The sequence below is a fragment of the Formica exsecta genome, unplaced genomic scaffold (genome assembly GCF_003651465.1).
Source record: "Formica exsecta isolate Colony F162 unplaced genomic scaffold, ASM365146v1 scaffold1136, whole genome shotgun sequence".
In the NCBI taxonomy this organism is placed as follows: domain Eukaryota; kingdom Metazoa; phylum Arthropoda; class Insecta; order Hymenoptera; family Formicidae; genus Formica; species Formica exsecta.
The window spans coordinates 23,579-44,737 of NW_021848476.1; the positions used below are offsets into that span (position 1 = coordinate 23,579).

Genomic DNA, 21,159 nt, shown 5'->3' on the forward strand with positions numbered 1-21,159 from the left:
CACGACGCTTCCTCTCGCTTCGCCCTCGCTCGAAAATCTTTCGACGCAACGAAAATCGATGTCGACGCCGTTGGATGTCGGAGAGGCGCGACTCTATTCCTCTCTCCTATATAATATCGATTCCGTAAGATCGCGTATTAGTAACGTCGAGATTATACAAGTGTATATTCCTGGGAGAGAAAGAGATTAGAAGTTTTCTATAGATTTTTTTTTTATTCCGAAAAAGGCATACATTGTAAAGTTTAGTCGTCTCACTCTTCGGAGCAACGTTTCATCAAGTGTATGTTATTTCGCAAACTATTCTTGCATCCGAGATTTAAGGTTAATGGGGAGATTGAAGTTAGTAGCACGTAGTAAAATATCTAAGATAATCGCAGAGTCGCGTATTCGAATGAAGCGGATTTATTTGTCTAGATAAATTCGGAGCTTCCTTCTTGTCTCGACATCTAATCAGGGATTGATGGAGCGTAACCTTAACACGAAAATCGGAAACCGTTACAGTGAGTCGCGCGCGTCTCGAGTTTTAATTATTCCATCGTTCCGCTTTGTTATATTCGTGAGCTTGTTAACATAATCCAACTTATTATTCAAGGCAACATTGATTTGAAAAAAAAAAGATCAATATAAAGTATAATCTCACGCGAAAGGAAACTATACGATATCAAGATCTGAAAGTGATAACTTTCACATTAAAATTGGCGTCTCTAATTTAATAAGAATTAAGTCTGATTGGTTCAAGTTTACCTATGCATCGCGATACGATGAGTTGCTACAAACTACAACGGTCGTTTCTATGGCCTATATGCAGCCTTAATTTGAAAGCCCTATTTTTAGATCTTTCGGTAAATTGCTACTAACGAGGACTCCCAACGAGGTCTCGCAACGGGGACATCCCGATGTGTAATCGTCCGTTTCTTTAACAATTATTCGAGAACGTAGAAATTTAGAAAATTGAATCGGGAGAGAAATGCGTATGTATTTTTATTAAAATGGATACATCTCTAATTTGGTGATTATTTTGTAATTGCAGAATTGACTCCCGAACAACAAAAGATCCTGATAGATATCAGACGGAAGAAAACAGAGTTGCTGCTCGAGATACAAGTGAGTATGCTCTATTTCGGCTACAATTTTATTTTATAAGAACACCAGAGAGAGAGAGAGAGAGAGAGAGAAAGTAACGTAGCTTCTATCTAAGATCTAAAAAATGGAAAACTATTAGAGTGCAACTTTGAATGTTAATATCTCTGAATATTTCTCCGATTGTTATTAAAAACTACATAATCGTTCAAAGTATGTTAAATTTCTGAGATAAATTTTCTATATTGATTAAATATTTAATACTTGATCACTTTTGCACGATCAATATCATTAATCAGCCAGTTAAAGCGACATAAGTATTTGTTAAGTCTTTCAAGAGGATATAATATAATGACATTTCGCTATTTAATTAATATATGCTTAAAAATGTACGATATTAAAAACTTACCTTCTCGAAAAAAGGGAAAATAGGATGCCAAGTGCATTGCGAGGAAACGATGAAATAGTATAATATTTCTTTGTACAATTTAACGGGCGCATGCACTTAGCGTCCTTTTCTACTTTTTTTTTTTTTTTTTTTTTAAAGATAATATACCCGATAGCAATTGTAAATATGATAAAAAACGAGTTTCGGGCGCCGAATTTTTACGAAATATTATATCTTCTCCGTGAATGGTGTGAATATCATTCCTCAAAAATTTATATACCCGTAAAAAAATAATACATATATAATTAATAGAATGCGGTATGTGAAATATCGCGTCTATCGCTCGCGTTTATCATTCGTAGATGCAGCGGCACAAAATGAGCCTGTTTTACCAGTGTATTGTGTCCCGGGTAGATCTATACTCGCGATAATGCTATTTAAAAATTTCATATTTTCTCGCTGATATCATCAACTCTCCTTTTTTTATAATTTCGACAGGTTTTTTTGATAAATCAAACAAACAAATAAACAAACAAACATGTCCTACATGTGAAAAGAATGATAATAAAATAATATTCATATATTCGAATATTTGAGATCTGTTTTTTTTTTTTTTTTTCTTACGAGTTATTTATTACGAGTCTTTCGAATTTATGTACAAATTGCTTAACAATGCAAAGAAATAATTAAATTGTTTGTTAGACTATTTTACTGAAATATCGTGTATTGAAAAAGAGAGAAAAATTATTTTATTCCGTTATAATTTTCGATTAATTTTAGCAAATGAACGTTTTTCTTTGTTTTTATCATGGAAATTATTTTATGAAGCTATGAAAAAAATTATTTCTATTTCTCGCGTTGCGTATCATAATGCAGCGATTAATGCAGTAAATATAACGGCGTATGTGTGGTTCCATAAGAGCGCTCATCTGTGTACATAGTATTGTATATATGTATATGTGTATATAGCCAGAAAACTTCCAGGATGTTCTTACGATAAAACCGTTTCCGCAATGACAATGATAGTCTTGCTTACTCATCTGTTTGTAAGCTGATATCTATTCAACGAAATGTTACGCGTGGTTGGAGATATCACGAGCATTCGTAGATTTCAAAAAAGAAAAATATTATAAAACCATGTCGCTACGATTCTGCGCGAAAATCTGGTTTCCGGGTTTCCGTATCTTCGACATTGCTCCGTTCGAATTTACGCGCTCGTTATTTCTTCTAGTTGTGAAATTCGGGATATATAAACAGAATCGCAAGTCACACACACGAGCGTCGAAGGCATCTGTGTACAGTTTATCGCGACCGATATAATATCCTATAATTTGCGACAGATAAATGCGCAGAGATAAATATAGGGACGTGAAAAGAATCTTAGTTTCGTCGTTGTTGCTCTAGTAATTGTTAACGCTTCAATGATACGAAACTCTTACACATTTCGAGGCAGTCGGAACAGATCCGGGGTACACTGGTTGTGTTGGTCGAATTGTCTTGGTATTCGAAGCAGACGCCGTCAACAGGTGACGCACAATTAATAGTTTCTTGTATGAATGACATTTCTTATCATTGAAAAGTTGACGCGTTAGTTCAGATTAGATCGTTACTTGTGTCAATAATGCTGACAATTACTTTTTGCAAACAAACAACACGTACAATTAATTTATTGTCGTTGATTCTAACGGATTAATTAATTGGAGATATACGCTCTATAAGATCTCTTAGAATCTTGTTTTTTTTTTAGTTAGTCATGTTTTTTTCGGTTGAATTTACGTTAAGGGAAAGCTGCTACAAAGTATGGTGCATAAAAGGTTGGGAATTAATGCAAATTAGCGATGTGAGAAATATGTCAGTGGATCTTGAACGTTGCCTCCTTTTTTTCTCCAGCTTGATCGATCGCACGAGTATTATAATATATATTCGCCAAGAGTTTGATCTTTCGACAAATTCTACAAGGAAGTTAATAATAATTTATTATAACGTATAATAATTAATAGTATAATATATAACATATAATATATAATTGCCTCGGGAAATCTCGTTTCAGAAATTTCTATATACTTATACATTATGTAGACACACATACATATATACTTTCACGTTTGATATATAGAAATTGAATTAATCGCATGCGTGCAAATAAATATTTTGACAAAAACATAAATCTTGTATTTCTTGAAAGCATTTACAAAAATTGTTGGTTATAATAAAGAACAATTGGTGTGACGCATATACGTATAAATTATACGTGGCATAAATAGTTTCCAGGAAAAATAAATGCAGTTGACTATTAACTGACACATCTATTTCATAATAATATCAATGAGCCAACATTATTCGTTCCACTCTTTATACGCGTTGATCGAATAATCGTCGCGATTTGATGCATTATATACTTTATTAAATTGTGTAAGCGCAATAATCGCGTAATCTAATTAATCAATATAAAAATACCACCCTACGTTTAGATTTTTGTGTTATTTACGTACGCGGCTAAAAAAGAATTCTCGGTCATTTTTAAAAAAGGATCATCGATATAATTAGGGCGTAAAAGCTTTTATTTGAATAATTTTCATTGTAATAATTAGCAGCTCGTGGAAATATGATTCACGTTTTCGTCATCCGCTTAGTCAATTAATAAGTAATCGATGAATTCGTTAAAAGCCTTGAGACTCGATGAAATGGAATAGACATTAAGAACAATCTATTGGATCGACCACATTTAATTGTAGAAAATAAACGATATTGAAAGACATGTAGCACAAATGGATTATCAATTACGCATTTTCAATGCGAGATTACGCTCTTACTTGATCACGATCGCGCGATTAACATGCGTATGCATGCGAAATAGGCGTGTGTAGCAGGGCTATCTTCTTGCAGCCGACCTTGTAACATGTGTAGCAAGTGCATCGTCGAATTCCGAATCATATTGGATGTCGTTGCTCGGAAAAAGTCGAAGACCACGGTTCGTTATATCTGTTATAGATAATGTATGCTCCGTTTTTTTTTTGTTTTGTGTACGACCTTTGACCATCTTTCGGACCGTTTAAAATAATCTCGTCTCCCTGAAATTTTTTTATCTTTCTGGGCGAAAAACTGGTCCAGGCGGAAATTTTACAAAAGTCTCTCTCCAGAATATATTGTCTGCGAAGCAAGATAGCATCAGATTCTGAGTCATCATCGTCAAAACTCGACGTGAAATATCGTTAGTATGCGCGCGAGTTTTATGAGAGATTTTTCGCATAACTCTACGCGATATAGTATTTATACGTATATATATATATATATATATATATATATATATATATATATATATATATATATATATATATATATATATATATATACAGCGGATGTTTCTTGGAAACGTGCGTTTCACAATGATTGCAAATATTTGCGCGCGAGTACAAACGGCAGCCGCAGCGAGGCGCCAGTGTGCGGCAACCGCCGCGCGCCGCGCCGTAACTATCAACTACAACGGGTAACAGCCGCAGTTGCGGGGAGTCGCGTGACGGCGGCGGACGTGCTTGCCGGCTCGCTTGCCAGTCGGTTTCGTTCGGTCGGTTGTGGTTTATCGCGCTCGAAACGTGTCGCCTTTATCTTCCCTGTGAAACGCATTACGCACTTGTTGCCTTTCACGTGACGCGATTATTCATTTTAATGGTACGCGGTACGAGGAATTTCACTTTCCCACGAGTATACACGAAAACCGGGAAAGAAGCGCGCACGGTCGCGGGTATATAATTATATAAAGCGTGCTTTTAAAAGAGTCGTCGTCGTCGTCGTCGTCATTGTCGCCGCGCAGGTCGGTCGTTGCACTTCCGACCGCGTGCTCGGTGACCCTTGTACCTCGTCTATTCTTGTTGGGGTCGTATATGTATAACGCGAGCCATGTTACGTTTCGATCGTGACCAAGACGGTGAACGATGCAGAATTGTGCAAAGTGCGTGTCGTTTACCGTCTAGGAAGACTGGACACGCAAAGTGAGGGAGCTTTTCGGGAGCTCGCGAAGATCCGACCGATCAAAGAGTGCGCGGTGCGCCGGGAAGATGATCTTCACCGGCAGATCGGTGGACGCTCTCGACGAGATGCGCGGCACCGGTACCACACCAGATGGTGTCCGTCCAACAGTGGACGGTGGACGCCGAGACGCGAGTGCGGTCGCTATCGCTGCCGGATGGTTCTCCAGTTTGCGGAGACCCGGCAAGAGAAACAAGAAGAGCTTGAATCAGAAGCAGGCTAAGAGCGCCTGGGATCTCAGCGTCTTGTCCACCACGGTTAGTCACCCCACGACGTATAAGATGAATTATTTTAAATTCGTCGATTAATCGCGGAATTGCGACGCGTTACCGCGGATCGCAAATTGTATAGCGACATGTACAAAGGTACGCACACCGCCACCATCCTCCAAGGCTAACTCGTGCCAATTCGCCCGATTTATTTCTAGATAGGTTTAGTTCGCAGCGTTGCCTCGTCGAAACCTATGTAAAGTGATAGATATTTAAGAAGCGTACGGTGAAGAAGAAGTTTACTCAAAGAGTCGTAAAATTCTTAGTAATGTAAGAATCTGTGATTTTACAAACGAGAATGACGTCATCGTTACAAAGTTAATCGTTTAGTAGATTAGTCTACGTAAGAATGTTGCTTTAAAAGATATTACACAAGTTAAAATTTCATTTATATTCAAGAGTTTGCTCGCGGAATAAAATCACAGCGCGATGCTTTAACTCGGGCTGCGACATCCGTCTTCGTGACTCGTTTCAGGGTCAAGAATCAAATGCAAAATAGATGTTGATCGTTTCTGCCCGCGTGAATGTATGAGATTACATACACGTGCATGTAATCGCGCGCGCATGCTCTATAACGAGAAGCTAGAATCAAAACCGTTTGGTGATTCAATTTTTATCGGTGACAGCGACTGCAACTGCGATCGAATGTCTGTCATTAATGATTCCTCACAAAGATAATAAAGTAGTATTACTCCGCGTGTCGCGTGACGTCACGAATTGAAGATTGTAGACCGAGTCGGGGAGACTTATTTATAGCTGGAACCAGGACGTCCACATTTTCGATGCGCCCGCTATCGATATATATATATATATATATATATATATATATACACATCACATATAATTAATATTATATACATATACATTTGAATTTACCTTTTTCTCCTAGCCTAGATAATGGGAGAAAAAAAGAAGACGGAACAAAAGGAAGAAAAAATTATTACGCACATTATAAAATTTTAATCTTTTCATGTGTGTATTTCTATATATATATACACTTATATTTTAATACGAGAGATTTTGTTTATAGAATAAAATATATACGACTCTCGGGTGTATACGCGACATGGAAATAGCAAAGTGCCTCTTGACGATAGCGTGATTTATCTCGAGAGTGTAACGCGAATAATTTTGCTCTGGCAATTAATTCATTTATTAATTATATAAAAAGTAATGGATCGAATCTAATGTTCCGTGACCCCCCTCTTCTCTCTCATCTTTTTTTACCTACATTCGCGCCATTTACTACCGATAAAAGAGATTAGTCGGGTCAGTGATAGACGGATCGACTCGTTCGAATTCGGTGACACGAATACAACGACACGATGAGCGCGAATGGATCGCGATGGTTGTGTTAACGCGCGCGTATATATACGCGTAACGATAGATTTAAATAGCTTACTTTGACATGTCTTTCACCCGGGGTTGTATCCATTTACATGCTAAGGGAGATAAATATAATTCTCGCAAGATGAACGAGGCGAGTTTGTGACCGGCCGGCCATTCGACCCATATATCCCCGAGAGCGTACTATTACGAGGGAAAAAAGTTACGGCGATGTAATCAACCAAAGTGGGTTATGCAAATCGCAAATAAAACAAGAGTGTAAAGTAAATGCTCTTTGTGTTGGCGACATTCAATCGTTGGTTCGTCCAATCATACGATACGATCGCACACGACGTGTAAGCATATGTACAGAGAAAGAGAGAGAGAGAGAGAGAGAGATAGAGTTTATCTCGTATAACTCGTTCGACTAGACAGCGAATTAACGAGAAGCCGTTCCTGATGCGATGCGACGCGACGCCTAAGTAACCGGATACTCGCTATTTGCACACCTAATATACGAACATTAACGCGAGCGCGGTCGGCGAGAATCAATGTGCATTGTTGATCTAATGACTAATCGACAATTTGCGTGCCCGCTTACTTCCTATTGATTCATTCAGCTGCGTCGCGTCGTGATATCATTATCGTTTGCGCGTTCAAACAGGGTGTCTACTCCCTGGGAAAACATGAAAAACCTCGAATTTTCAGGCATTTCTCATGCAATTTTATTGGCACTCGAAAAATTAAAAAATAATTTCTCTCTTTGACAAATTTGTCGTTATATTGCGAGCAATCGACAATACGCTGACAAATTGTGAATTATGTGTTTAAAATATATTATAAATATATATCTATATATTTGTTTATTCAATATGCAGTAAATATTCTATTTGATAAAAATCTTCAAAATATTCTCTTTACTTCAAATTTTGAGCAAAAACACTTGGAAGATTAGGGAATTTTTTTACAAGATTTGAGTAATCCTATGAAAGCTAATCGGTCGAAGCTAAACGCGTCCTCTCTCGCGTTTCTTTCCAATGGCCTAAACGTCTCCTTGTGTGTTTTAGATTCTTTTACAATAGTAGGAAATAGAGAGGACTTTTGCGTTACATAGGAGACCGCGAAATCCTACAAGTTCGAGTCATTGTTCGTTACACTTGAGTAACGGAAAAACTTTCATCGACGCACTTGTACGCGCTCGCGTTTCTTCCGCGGATTCGTAACTCCTGGATAACGGCCAAGCGCACGGTTCTCTTCGGCTTGGAGAAACCGCGTAGAATTTGGCGCGCTTGGCCGCTCTCCAATTACAATTCCCAGTCACGTGATCGCGATCTTGTTAGATGAAACGCGTGAAAAATTCTTTCATTTTATATTTCGTCCTTTTACGATTGATTTTATCTATTAGCCTCACAGTTACTTAAAAATAGAAAAACGAACATTGTGTTTTTGTTTAAACTAGCAGTTGAAATTAAAACGGATTATTGTGCGGTCTTTGATCATATAGTTTCACAAAATATTGCATTATTTTATCGGGTTTCGTATATTTTTCAAGTATATGTAAAGTATAATCTGTGTATGTATGTGTGTTTATTATGGGTAAAGAGAGAAAGTATATAGATGCTTATAAGATATTTAAAACCCCAGGATATATTCGTATTTCGTACAACGTCCATGACACGGTTATATTATCTTTGCATAGTCGGCACTACAAAATCATCGTATACATCGTAGCATTCGTCGAAATTAATACGTGAATGGCCTGTTCCACATGAATGTAATATCAGTCTTAAATTCTGACAAAATTTTCAGCACGATACTTTATTTTATTAACGATTATCACATAACTCAATCTCGCATATTTATAATAATATGCTGTTTATATTTCTAGACGATCGATTATTTCGGTTGGTTCGAAAACAATCTAAATATATCTATGTATCAAGGTGTCTATTCATTGGAAAAACATGGAGAATCTGGCATTCTCAAGAACCATTTTTTTTGTACATGGAAAAGTCAGGTAATTCTCATGGAATTTTGTTACAAGTCGGAAAATTTTTTTAAAAAACGATTCTCTCCGATAATTTATTGTAATTTCTAGTAATAAAAAAAAAATAAAAATATTATACAAGTGAAAAATGTTACAAAAGCTATAAAGTTTTTTCCAGTAAATTTTCAAATCTAGTATTTGAAACTTAAGTAGCTCTTTTTTTTTCCTTCGTATGAATGAAAAACATTAAAAAACGCCCACGATAAAAAAACTTGTTTTCAGAAATTTGCATTAAAACAAATCTCTAAAAAATTCTCTTTGCTTAGAATAAAAAAAAAAAAACGTGGGATATAAGGGAATTTTTTTACAAGATTTCAGTAGACACCTTGATGTATTCGCGATAAAGCGAATTGTAATTCGAGTCTCTATTAGTTGGTGACAAAGAGCGAGAATATATGATAACGATATTATGCACAATGCGTACCGTAAAACATAATTAGCTTTCGTGACAACGCACAGCCTAATGAAGCGCTAAATCACCGCACAGGCATGCAGTTTGTTCGTGTACGACTTTTATGACGCGGACTAGTTGCAAAACCAGCACATATGCTGGTCTCTTACTTGTCTCGGTATCAGCTGGATAAAGTATGTAGCATCTAATCGAACAGCAACTTTCGCTCTTGGTTTAACCAAGACCGTTTACGCCGCATTGAGATGAAAGAGATACTATGAATGGTGGATACCATTCACAAGCGAAGATTGTGATGGTGCTCCATAAGTTTTGCGCGTTACACTTAATTACGCGCGACTTTGTTGGCGACAGCGCGGCTGTGGCTTTGAATTTTTTTACAAGATTTAAGTAGACACCGTGAAAAATAAAAGTATGTACGCCAAATGTATAATTTTGTCGTAATTGTCACGTTGCAATCACGCGAGAGATATTCGAGAGAGACTCGAATATGTTCGAGATGGAAAATACTTTTGGGGATATAAAGGAGATACTCTGCACACGCGAGATATTTCAAGTAACGAGCATAGTACTAGTAGTTGTCGCGCGAAGTAATCTTCAACTTCTTCGTATATGAATGCGGATGCCCTTCGCTTCGCTTCTCGTTTCGCAGGAAGGAAGCTAGCTAGTTGAGTGTTGAACTTTCGATCGATTGTACAGGACGCGTTACGCGAACGACAGAAATAGAACGGAATAAGGCAATCATTCCGTGCGGGTCGAACGGTAAAAGGGAAACGTACAACGTGCGTCGATTCAAAGGCGAATACGCACTTTTTTTTCGACGAAATGAGAGAAATTTGCACGAGCCATTTAACGAAACCTGTCTGTCCCTGATAGGTATCTTGACAAGCGAGATCACTGGCGCATTTTACTCTGCAAAAATTATATATATATATTGTGATGTAATGGATTAAACGATTAAAAAAAAAAAAAATATATATATGAAATAAGTATACATACGACCGCGAGGTACGCTTAGCATTGCTAATTAACGCTTTGTCATCATTGAATCGAGATACGAGCGGCGAGGAATCGTGCGAGAGTTCCTGCTCAAGGTTTTCAAATGAATTATCGACAAGGAGAAAATGAAGACTCGTTGAAAATCACAATGCGTTTGCAAGATTTTTATTAATTTATATATATATATATATATATATATATATAAATTAATAAAAATCTTGCAAACGCATTGTGATTTTCAACGAGTCTTCATTTTCTCCTTGTCGATAATTCATTTGAAAACCTTGAGCAGGAACTCTCGCACGATTCCTCGCCGCTCGTATCTCGATTCAATGATGACAAAGCGTTAATTAGCAATGCTAAGCGTACCTCGCGGTCGTATGTATACTTATTTCATCGGGTAGATTCAATATCATCTGAATATAAATATATCTGTATTAAATATATCTCTTATATAAACGAGATGAAATTTCACAAGCGGCTGGATTACGAGGGAATTTTTGCGAATGACGTAGACGCGGAAGCGAAAGAAAGTTTTTTTCCCAGCATTCAGTGCGAGTTATAATTTGTCAGGTTCACAGGGCATACCGGCTTTTTTTTTCGCGCCGTCGAACACGGCCTTCTTCCTGTCGTGAGACCGGATGTACGCCGATAAGTATAAAAGAAATGCTACTACCTAACAGACAATACTCAGGGCCGACCAGCGGCCAAGTTATTATCCTTGTTGTTATCGCGGCATCCCATTAACAAGTCTCATCGGTTAACAACGTACGACCGTTTCCGGTGTGTTGTATGTGTATGCGTGTGTGTCGGCCCTTCCTCTTTTCTGAAACTTTTTTTTCATACAGAAAGACGCAGCTCGACACAAATTTCCCCTCTTAGTTTCTTTAAAATCTCTTTCTTTACAAGATTTGTGTACAGACTTTCTGGTTAAGTGATAGTAGACTCCTGCAGTAAATTGCCGATGATAAATGTTTCGCTAAGTGTCAGTTTCTAGGTCACGCTATTAGTAGCGATAGTAGTAATGCTGCGAATGGGCGCATCGCGTTGTTATTTGCATGCATTCATCGATTTTTTTTTTTGCGGTACGACATGTATCACAACGATAAACTTTCTGCGTCGGGAAAGTCTCCTCGGAAGTAAAAATATTGGAAATATTGGCAAATATGGAAAGATAAACTGCGATACGTGGTATGACGAAGATGAGATCGTCGACGTGAGATTGGCGATTCGCGACGTAATCATTATTAACGGATACCGATCTAATAACGTTATGTGACGGCACGTGTGTGATCCTTTTAGCGCGTCTACCCACGTCTATTCGAAACCGAAAGAGATACGATCCTGCTTACTGTGGTATTCGCGGAATGTACGTTGAACTGAAACGCATGGTGGGAAATAGGCGGACGGTGTCGACCGGTATTCGAGTGAAACAGGAAGCCGCTGTTGTACCGTCTACATACACGGTCTACGAGAATCGCATCGTTCGTCGTTCCGAATCATTACGTTTCTCATTAATATTCTCCATTAATAACTTGTAAACTTTTGGTATGGTGAACGTTTTGTATCATTTATATAAACATGAAGAAATGTCCGATACTATTAATATTATATCTATGTTTGAGAGAATACAAGAGAGCTTTGGTTTAAATCATTTTTATAATTTGTTCTGAACAATCTGTTTTCAGCAACTGAAAGATGAATTGGGAGAGGTTGTCGCAGAGATGGAGGCGATGGAGGGCGGCGGACTTACGGCCGACGAGACGAAACCGTCCAACAAGGCCAAGCAGACGTCGATCGGTCGCAAGAAATTCAATATGGATCCCAAGAAGGGCATCGAGTACCTGATAGAGCACAACCTGTTGGCGCCGACGCCGGAAGACGTAGCTCAGTTTCTTTACAAGGGCGAGGGTCTCAACAAAACTGCAATCGGCGACTATCTTGGTGAACGGCACGACTTCAACGAACGGGTGCTGCGAGCCTTCGTCGAGTTACACGATTTCACCGATCTTATATTGGTGCAGGCCCTACGTCAGTTCCTCTGGTCGTTTCGATTGCCCGGCGAAGCGCAGAAGATCGATCGCATGATGGAGTGTTTCGCTCAAAGGTACTGCCAGCTCAACCCGAATATCTTCACCAATACAGACACCTGCTACGTGTTGAGCTTCGCCATCATTATGTTGAATACTTCGTTACATAATCCGAGCGTTAAAGATAAGCCCAGCGTGGAGCAGTTTATTTCGATGAACCGAGGGATTAATAACGGAGGAGATCTACCGCGAGAGCTGCTTGTGGTAGGTGGCTACTTGTAGGAGATTTTTTTAAGATATATTTTTTTGTCTTTTAATCACAAAAATTTTCGTAGCGAACATTTGCTCAGTCAAATATTCGTATCTATTTATAGAGTCTATATGAGAGTATAAAAACCGAGCCTTTCAAAATACCAGAGGACGATGGCAATGACTTGATGCACACTTTCTTCAATCCTGATAAAGAGGGTTGGCTGTGGAAGCAAGGTAACGCCTGCTTATATTCGCGTATATGATTTTTATAAAATTACTGCATCCCACACGAGAGAGAGAGAGAGAGAGAGAGAGAAAGATTCTCGATTTCTTTCTTCACGTAATACGATTTAAAAAAGAAACATACATTCATTTTCACATTCTTGCGAGCCAACAAAGACTCACAGTATTTTGTTCATGTGTCATTAGTTCAGAATTATATCTCGTATTTTTCTCGATTTTTATCACATTTATTATTGAGAGAACGCTTATTCTTATATTGTATCACTTTGTCCTTCTGCTGCCTTGACGGAGACAGCAGGTAAATAATATATCTGCGTAAATCATGGGTTCTTAATTTTATATATTACTCATTTTGTTACAGGCGGACGGTACAAGAGTTGGAAGAGGCGATGGTTTATATTGAACGACAACTGTTTATACTATTTCGAATATACAACGGATAAGGAACCACGTGGCATTATTCCATTAGAAAATATTCAGGTCCGAGAGATTCAGGACCGACACAAACCGCACTGTTTCGAATTGTATGCCGCTGGTTCCGAGTTCATAAAGGCGTGCAAGACTGACAGTGAGGGAAAGGTTGTCGAAGGTATGATTCTTCAAAGTTTAATCCCTATATTAACAAAAAGAGAATTAATATTATACACGAAGAGAAGAAGGAAAGTTTTAGTGCAGAAAAATATATTTCAACTAAATGCTAAAGTATTTATTATCTCTACTATTTGTAGGAAAACATACTGTATACAGAATGTCCGCAGCTACCGACGAAGAAAAGGATGAATGGATCAAATGTGTGCGGTAAGAGAATCGCGATTCTTTATATGTTTATACTCTATTGTGCTCTTTTACAATAAAATACAGTAAAATTGTGATCAAAATGTGTTTCGAATAAATCACATTGTTCATTTCCAGGCAAAGTATATCGCACAATCCGTTCTACGACATGTTGGCGGCGCGAAAGAAAAAGGCACAGAAAACCAATGTACATTCAAAGAGTTAAACGCTGCCACAAGCCGGGTTTCTCGGCGTATTAGAAGACTGTTTATTTCGATCAAACGTTACGTTTGATATGTATGGTATCGTAGAATACAACCCAATCATACACAATGGCGAAAATTCATTGTGAAAGCACGCCGAAAGCGTTATAAAACATGTCGGTGGAAACTAGGCACGGTGACATGACACGAAATATTGCTGCGACTGCATACATAGAATATGACATTAATATGGCATCATTCGTAGACTGAGCACGGAATATAGAATCGGCGCGATGTCCCTTGAGTGCAAAATAGGCAATTAGATGAAAATTACATCGATGACGGTAATGTATCATAACGCGCCGTTACAACACGATGCTCGATCAGCATTATATCGTTACGAAAAGAATTTTGCACTATAGAGGCTTAGCCATCAATTTAAATATAGACTGCTTTTATATATATATATATTTAAAAGGAAATAGAGGTATTGCTTTGCATGGTTGGAAATCAAACTCTTTACAGTAAACGATAACTGTATCGGCAATCAATTGGCAGCCAAATTAATATATAATATATGCAGGCAAAAAGTTATTGGGGTTTATTTAACATTTCATACTTTGCTAAAGAAATTATGTCAAAAATAATAATTGCATAAAATAGACACTTTTTAATGTTCTTAATGATAATGTTCTGCATCTAACAATATATTATGTGAACGCAAGTTATGCTAGGCAGAACGGAACATTTCTTATTTTCCGGCAGCTCTAAGATGTCATTGAAGCTCTAGCTGATTTTAGAAAGTTGAAGGTAATGTTTGAGATATTTTGTTGTGTACAAGGTGCAAGTAATATTGTCCTGTATCGTGTAAATAAGACGTAATATGAGATTCGTGATTTCCAATTATATTTTAAAAAGTTATAAAGTCGAGGACTCGAGAGAAAGCTCGCATTCATGTATATTTATTTGAGCAAATATGTACAAAACATAAAACTAGAGAATATATTCTGTGCGTGAAATAAGATTGTCTTGGGCTATTCATGCTTGTACAGTTTACAAATAGCATGATTAGTCAACTATAAGTGCTATAACATTCGTTTATAATTTGAGAGGGCATACGTATATCGTGCGATATGCATATATACGCATAACGCGCGTACTTTTACACATACGTACACAATCCAGAGAGAGAGTGTAGTGATTAATACACGTAATAAGTTTAAATAATATCTTGGTAAGATCTGATGGGAAACCTGCAACTCCACCATTTTTTATCTGAAAAAAAAAAAAGTATAGCAAATTTATATATACATACATATAATTTCATATAAAATATGGTTATATTAATATGATTATAGAATTTATAATTTCTTTACAAATTTGTTATTAGCTTTTTATGTATGCTGTTGCATGTACAGCTAAAAAAAATTTAGCAGCAGAGAAGCAGGTGCCTTTGAGATCTTTGAGCTAGTCGTAATAGCTGATCCGTCATACATATATGAAAGACTCAAAAAACACTTTTTGTTGCTGTATCGCAAGAAAAGTTAGACATCGAAAACGCCTTATTATTATATACATTAGATAACGAAACGTTGAAAGATATCCATAAAACACATAATAGTATATAATGCGTAATTTTTTTAATGTCGTATACTATTGTTGAAGAGACGTAAACTTTGTTTATCGTAATACAGCAATCTCTAATTAATAATTAAGTTACGACGAAAAAATGTTTTATGATAGTATCGAAAATATTTTAAAATCACGAATTATTATTAATTACTTAGACATTCATCTTTTGTTGCGTAAAAAAAGTTTTCAATTAATATTTCACAGCAAGACGCACTCATGCCTGCCAGCATATTTTTCGAGATATTTCTTTCATAGCCATTCTGCTTCTAGAGAGCCATAAGGACAATAACATTATGTTATCAAAGAACCAGCATGTGTAATATAATCAAGGATAAAAGTGGAAAAATGCAGGATCTTCGCCTTCCTCCTATTTACAAATAATGTCTTTTTGCGCAGTGTTTGTTAAGCTGTTATTGTAATATATTTTGTACCGTCTAATTTCTAAAAATCAAAGTTGATTAATTATTTGTGCTAATACATAGATCTTTTATGTAACTTCCGGAGATAGTTCGGCCAACTATTTCATCTTTTATTATCAACGTTAATACATATATATCATAGATTTATCATTAAATGTGGTATTTCATGAAAGTCACAATCAGTTTCTGAAAACTGATGTACGTAATTAAAATCATAATGAAATATATTATGATCATATGATAAATCCATGATGTATACATAAATATTGTACATAGATATATATATATACATATACACAAATCTCCATAAGTTATAAGTGTATCTATATGGAATGATATATACGTGATTCATTTCTCCTCTCATAATTCACAATTTGTAATTTTCCTATATGTATATATTTTTTTGTAAAGTACAAAATAAAAGTAAAATATATGTAAGGAAACATCGACTATGTATTAGCAAAATAATTGATCGAGTTTAAGGAATTGTATAAAGAATTGTACTTTATTAGTGCAACGTTGTACATTTTGTTGTTTATTATTTGATAATTATCATTAAATATACATAATTGATCGTATATTGTATTTAGCAAGCAAATGTATTAATTTAAAAATGTAATTAATAAATCTATTTCTAGCAAATATTTCGCATTGTGCGTATGTAACAAATACAGTGCTCGCGCATCATTGCAAACAAAGATCTTTATAAATTAATACATTCAAATTTCTCAAAATTGAACTCTATTCTAGTTTGAGTAATCGATATGTTGCGTAAAATACGATTACTTACGATTATCCTAACTTTTTGAAAACTCGAACGAGAATATCGGAGATGATTGAACTTGAATTTTATGAATAATCTTGCATCTCTCATTTTAGCAAAATCCATCTTCATAAAAACGTTTAATCAATTTGCAATATGTATGTGTTACTTTATGAAAAATACTTTATTGAAGCATAGATTTTTATTTTTTCCTCCGTTATAATTGTAGGTAGAAAAAGCGTCACAATTATATATATATATATATATATATATATATTGAAATAATTACCGCTTACAATTGAAAGTGCGGTTTCGAATGCTCTCGCGAGAAAGCTCCATCGATGGTATCGAGGTTCGAAAAAGCGATAAGCAGCGGGCAGCGGGTAGCGATGCTATGCGAGATGCAAGATGCGAGAGCGAGAATAGTGCGGAAAAATTGGGTCGATGCGCGGAAGATGGCGGCCGCTGCGTGATGCGCGTAACGCGTAAGAAGACTCGTAAGTCTAGTTTGGTCGGAAAAACATGAAAGAACGACGGTAAAGATACGTTGCGAAGCGCGACCCGTCGTGCGCCGATACCGTGTATGTACGTAGACAGGCCGCCCTCGTCGGCTTCCGCCTTGAATCGCGGGGGTGCTGCTTTACGTTTTGTTTACGATAAGCGAGCAGAAACGTTGGAGGAAGCCCTCTCTTCTCTCGCGCGCGGCTCCTTGACGGGTCGTCGTCGTTGTCGTCGTCGTCGTCGTCGTCGTCGTCGTCGTCGTCATCGTCGTCGGTTCTTCCTGGGTACGCCGCGCGTTCGCGATCTGCGATCACTCACGGGGTGAGAGTGGCGAGACGCGTTTGCGAGGGGGGGTGGGGGGAAGGAAAAAAGGAAGACACACTCGGAACTCGGAGCGCGCGGAGACCCGGAGAGAGACTGGAGAGATAAAGTGTTGCCGGACTTCGGCCCGGTGGGAAGACCAGTAGAGATGCTGAAGCAATTGCAGATGGGAATGAGAGCTTTCCTCTTAATGGCCTCCCGTGTGTGGACCTGCATCTGCTTTCTACTCAAGAAGCAGGTTAGAGCCGTAAGTAGGTGCTTCGCGCCTTCTTCCGGAGCCAGGGAACTGCGAGGCATGGCATATTACGAATTAACGAATTGCCGCCCTTTTACGACGGACGACGGCTTCCTTCACTCGCTTCTCTTTTGTTTGTCGCGATATTGTGTATGTAGATACTTTACGTTTGTTGTTGATGTAACGTGTAACGTAACACGCTCGGGTGATAACTGTATACTCATTGTCATATAGGTAAAGTACGATAGCGACCCGTTTCTAGCATACGTAGCTAAGCTTTTTTCGTAAAAAATTTATTTTATGAAGCTAAAAATTAAAAATCTTACCATGTGTTTCCCAATTTCTTCGTGATTTCGTCTTTATTATAGGCTATAGATAGCAAAAATACTTTTGTATTTATAAGATTCAGAGTTTTATTCTTCCCCTTTTTGGGACACATTTTTTTATTATAACAAAATTGTTTAATATAATGCACTCTATATGTTTCACCGATTGATATTTTGGCCATATTTATCGTTTCGTATCACTTATGCTTGCTTTCAAAATGTAAGTTAAAAGTGTAGAGTAGAAAGTTAGTTAATACGTTGCCATTTCTTATCTATGTAATCTACGTTTCAATTATAATGCGATGTAAATAATACATTTAATCGCTTTTGGTTTTTTCCTCTAGTCACATGCATCTATAAGTGCATATCAGGCTACTGTGTATAATATATTTATTAAATCATTGTTCTCTCTGAATTACAAAAATATAAAAGTATCTTGTTATTTTGTAACAACGATCAATATTTTTTAAATTTCTTCTTGTGTAGAAAAGCAATTTATGGCTACTGGCATTTGCGTAACTACTATATTTATATTTTTTACATATTACAAATCTACGGTAAATAAATTGCGTGTCTATTGCTTTGTTTTAGATCTCGCAGATGCAACCAGTCAAATATGAAATCTTCCCACTTTCACCTTTATCTAGGCACAGACTTAGTAGGTATCACAATAATGTGCGAATGTTTATATTTGTTACATTACAATCAATATTCTTAATATTTGTGTGTGTAATACGAGAATGTTTCAGGTATAGTTAAGAGAAAAGTATTAGTATTGGATTTAGACGAAACGTTAATTCATTCTCATCACGACGGAGTGGCAAGGCCGACTGTCAGGCCCGGTACCCCTCCTGATTTTGTTCTTAAGGTTACAATAGACAGACATCCTGTTAGATTTTTTGTTCATAAAAGACCGCACGTAGATTTCTTCTTGGACATTGTTAGTCAGTGGTAAGTATTATTGTATAAAAAAGGAAGACCAAATTAAATATTCTATTGAAATCAATCTTGAAATCTCACGCACTTAAACTTTGTACTTCTTATATGTTATCAGATAAGATTACATCAATTATTCTCTCTTATTGTTTCTATATCAATATTATGTTTATAGGTACGAGCTTGTAGTCTTCACTGCATCCATGGAAATTTATGGGGCAGCAGTCGCAGATAAACTAGATAACAACAGAGGTATCTTGAGGCGCAGATATTATAGGCAACATTGTACACCTGAAATGGGTTCCTATACCAAAGATCTGTCTGCAATCTGCTCAGATCTCTCTTCAGTCTTTATTCTTGATAACAGCCCAGGAGCTTACAGAGCTTATCCTCGTAAGTATATATAATTATAATCATTTCTTCTGCGTCGATGAACATAATGTATCAAAGAAAATTGTAAGAAGAGTCAGAAATATTTAGCATATTCTTTTTGTTCATTCTCCAAATTGAGCATAGAACTTTACATTCTTTATATTGAAAAATGTGATATGCGCTTTTTATAAAGATCAAAAAATAATCATGTGTAATTGAGAAACAAACTTTTATTTAATTGCTGTGATCAATCTCGGTTTATAGGAAAGCAATGCGCATAAGAGATAATTATATTTCTGGACTTTGAATGTCTTTCTTATGTATTATTTCTCTTTCTTTATGTCATAGATAATGCGATACCTATAAAATCATGGTTCAGCGATGCGGGAGATACAGCTTTATTAAGCTTACGTCCGTTCTTGGACTCTCTTCGTTTCACGCAGGATGTACGATCCGTTCTTTCAAGGAATTTACATTTACATCATACTTGGTAGCATAGTTGAGATTAAGCGATACACTAGATATTCTAGAAATGAAGCTGTTAACAGTTTCAGTTAGTGTGTCTAGTTTAGGATTATTATTGTTATTGATAATAGCAACATATTAGATCGCTGCCCGTATAATGAGAAACAATGAGAGACCTCCTTCTTCAATCCTTGTTTTTTCTATACTCGACAAACAGCGGCGAGTAAATATCGAAGGGAGGTCATGTATGCAGCCAATAATTATGTCGGCACAAAACATCCTAGGATAATTCTTTATGTTGTACAGTCCCCATGTGTGCAAAATCGTGAAATGAATCTTTTTTTACTTTCTCTGTTATGTAAATCTTTGCCAAAGACCGAAAGATACGAAAATAAGATAGAACTGCTTGCCAGCAGGATTTTTCGTTTTAGGTAAGGATTACTTAAAGTTTTTATTTATATATGTATTCTGGTGGCACACATTACGGAAGGAGGAAGAAGAAAGGAATATCGAAATGCAGTACTTTTGTTATTGTATATTTTTCACCTAGGATGTATAGAGAGAGAATTGTACACTAAGTCAAAGGATTCTGCTGTAGCTCACTGTATCAGTGAGGCAGCTGTCCTGGTTATCTATAATAAGAAGTATTAATATAAAACCAGGAAAAAGAGAGAATCACACCTGTTCTCATCAAAACTTCCGTGAAATGAAATATTACTATAATGATCTATAATGTTGATTACATTGATTGTGTTAGTAAGCGCTCTAACAAGGGGAGTTTATGACATTCACGATTCACCAATACTTTTGCTCTTTTTTTTATATGACGCGGTTGCAACTATTGTTCTATAAGCGAAAAAGCTTTTTAAAACTTCTAATGAAATTTGACTGTAAAAATATACATATATAGCGTTTTTTTAGCCTTTTCATCGACTATCATTATTAAGTGCTGTAAAGCTGACTTAATAACTGTAACAATAAAATGATAAAATTGCTAAGGCAAATCATTCTATACAATTTTCTCTTGCTAACATTTTAGTATAAATACTCAATAATTTGTATAAGAAAACATATTTTATAAGATAATCAAACAGATGTTATATATAAATCCTATATAAAAGAGAAAGTGTTGCAATTTATAAC

The 21,159-nt window shown here is 36.5% G+C and overlaps 2 protein-coding genes and 1 long non-coding RNA gene across 10 annotated transcripts in view; 2 read left to right on the plus strand and 1 right to left on the minus strand.

Annotated features, from left to right (window-relative positions):
• LOC115237034 (cytohesin-1) overlaps window positions 1–14,514 on the plus strand; it is a 15,094-nt gene extending 580 nt beyond the window's left edge. Inside the window, exons 1-7 of one of the 3 annotated variants that reach the window (XM_029809813.1) lie at window positions 160–280; window positions 1,031–1,104; window positions 12,233–12,838; window positions 12,949–13,060; window positions 13,431–13,658; window positions 13,798–13,867; window positions 13,982–14,514. In XM_029809813.1, the coding sequence (XP_029665673.1) occupies window positions 12,269–12,838; window positions 12,949–13,060; window positions 13,431–13,658; window positions 13,798–13,867; window positions 13,982–14,069 (1,068 nt within the window). In that variant the 5' untranslated portion in view covers window positions 160–280; window positions 1,031–1,104; window positions 12,233–12,268 and the 3' untranslated portion in view covers window positions 14,070–14,514. Of the gene's footprint in view, window positions 1–159; window positions 281–1,030; window positions 1,105–4,970; window positions 5,752–12,232; window positions 12,839–12,948; window positions 13,061–13,430; window positions 13,659–13,797; window positions 13,868–13,981 lie in introns of those variants that run through there. The other 2 variants (XM_029809809.1, XM_029809803.1) reach the window with 2 other exon arrangements.
• A 4-nt stretch (window positions 14,515–14,518) lies between these two features.
• Window positions 14,519–17,288, minus strand: LOC115237066. Its single transcript, XR_003884295.1, has 2 exons — window positions 17,157–17,288; window positions 14,519–15,321 (listed from the first exon to the last, which is right to left on the minus strand). It is a non-coding gene; the product is annotated as an uncharacterized LOC115237066 (long non-coding RNA).
• Window positions 17,289–17,301: 13 nt separating this feature from the next.
• LOC115237049 (CTD nuclear envelope phosphatase 1 homolog) lies at window positions 17,302–21,020 on the plus strand. 6 transcript variants are annotated; one of them, XM_029809834.1, is made up of 5 exons: window positions 17,302–17,920; window positions 18,835–18,901; window positions 18,993–19,194; window positions 19,355–19,572; window positions 19,900–21,020. In XM_029809834.1, the coding sequence occupies exons 1-5, from the start codon at window positions 17,831–17,833 to the stop codon at window positions 20,043–20,045; spliced, it is 723 nt and encodes a 240-aa protein (XP_029665694.1). In that variant the 5' UTR covers window positions 17,302–17,830; the 3' UTR covers window positions 20,046–21,020. The 6 variants fall into 6 exon arrangements, with proteins under 6 accessions (XP_029665694.1, XP_029665685.1, XP_029665722.1 ...); XM_029809825.1 differs by having other exon boundaries at window positions 17,303–17,929; XM_029809862.1 differs by having other exon boundaries at window positions 17,784–17,920; window positions 18,983–19,194.
• Window positions 21,021–21,159: the final 139 nt, after the last annotated feature.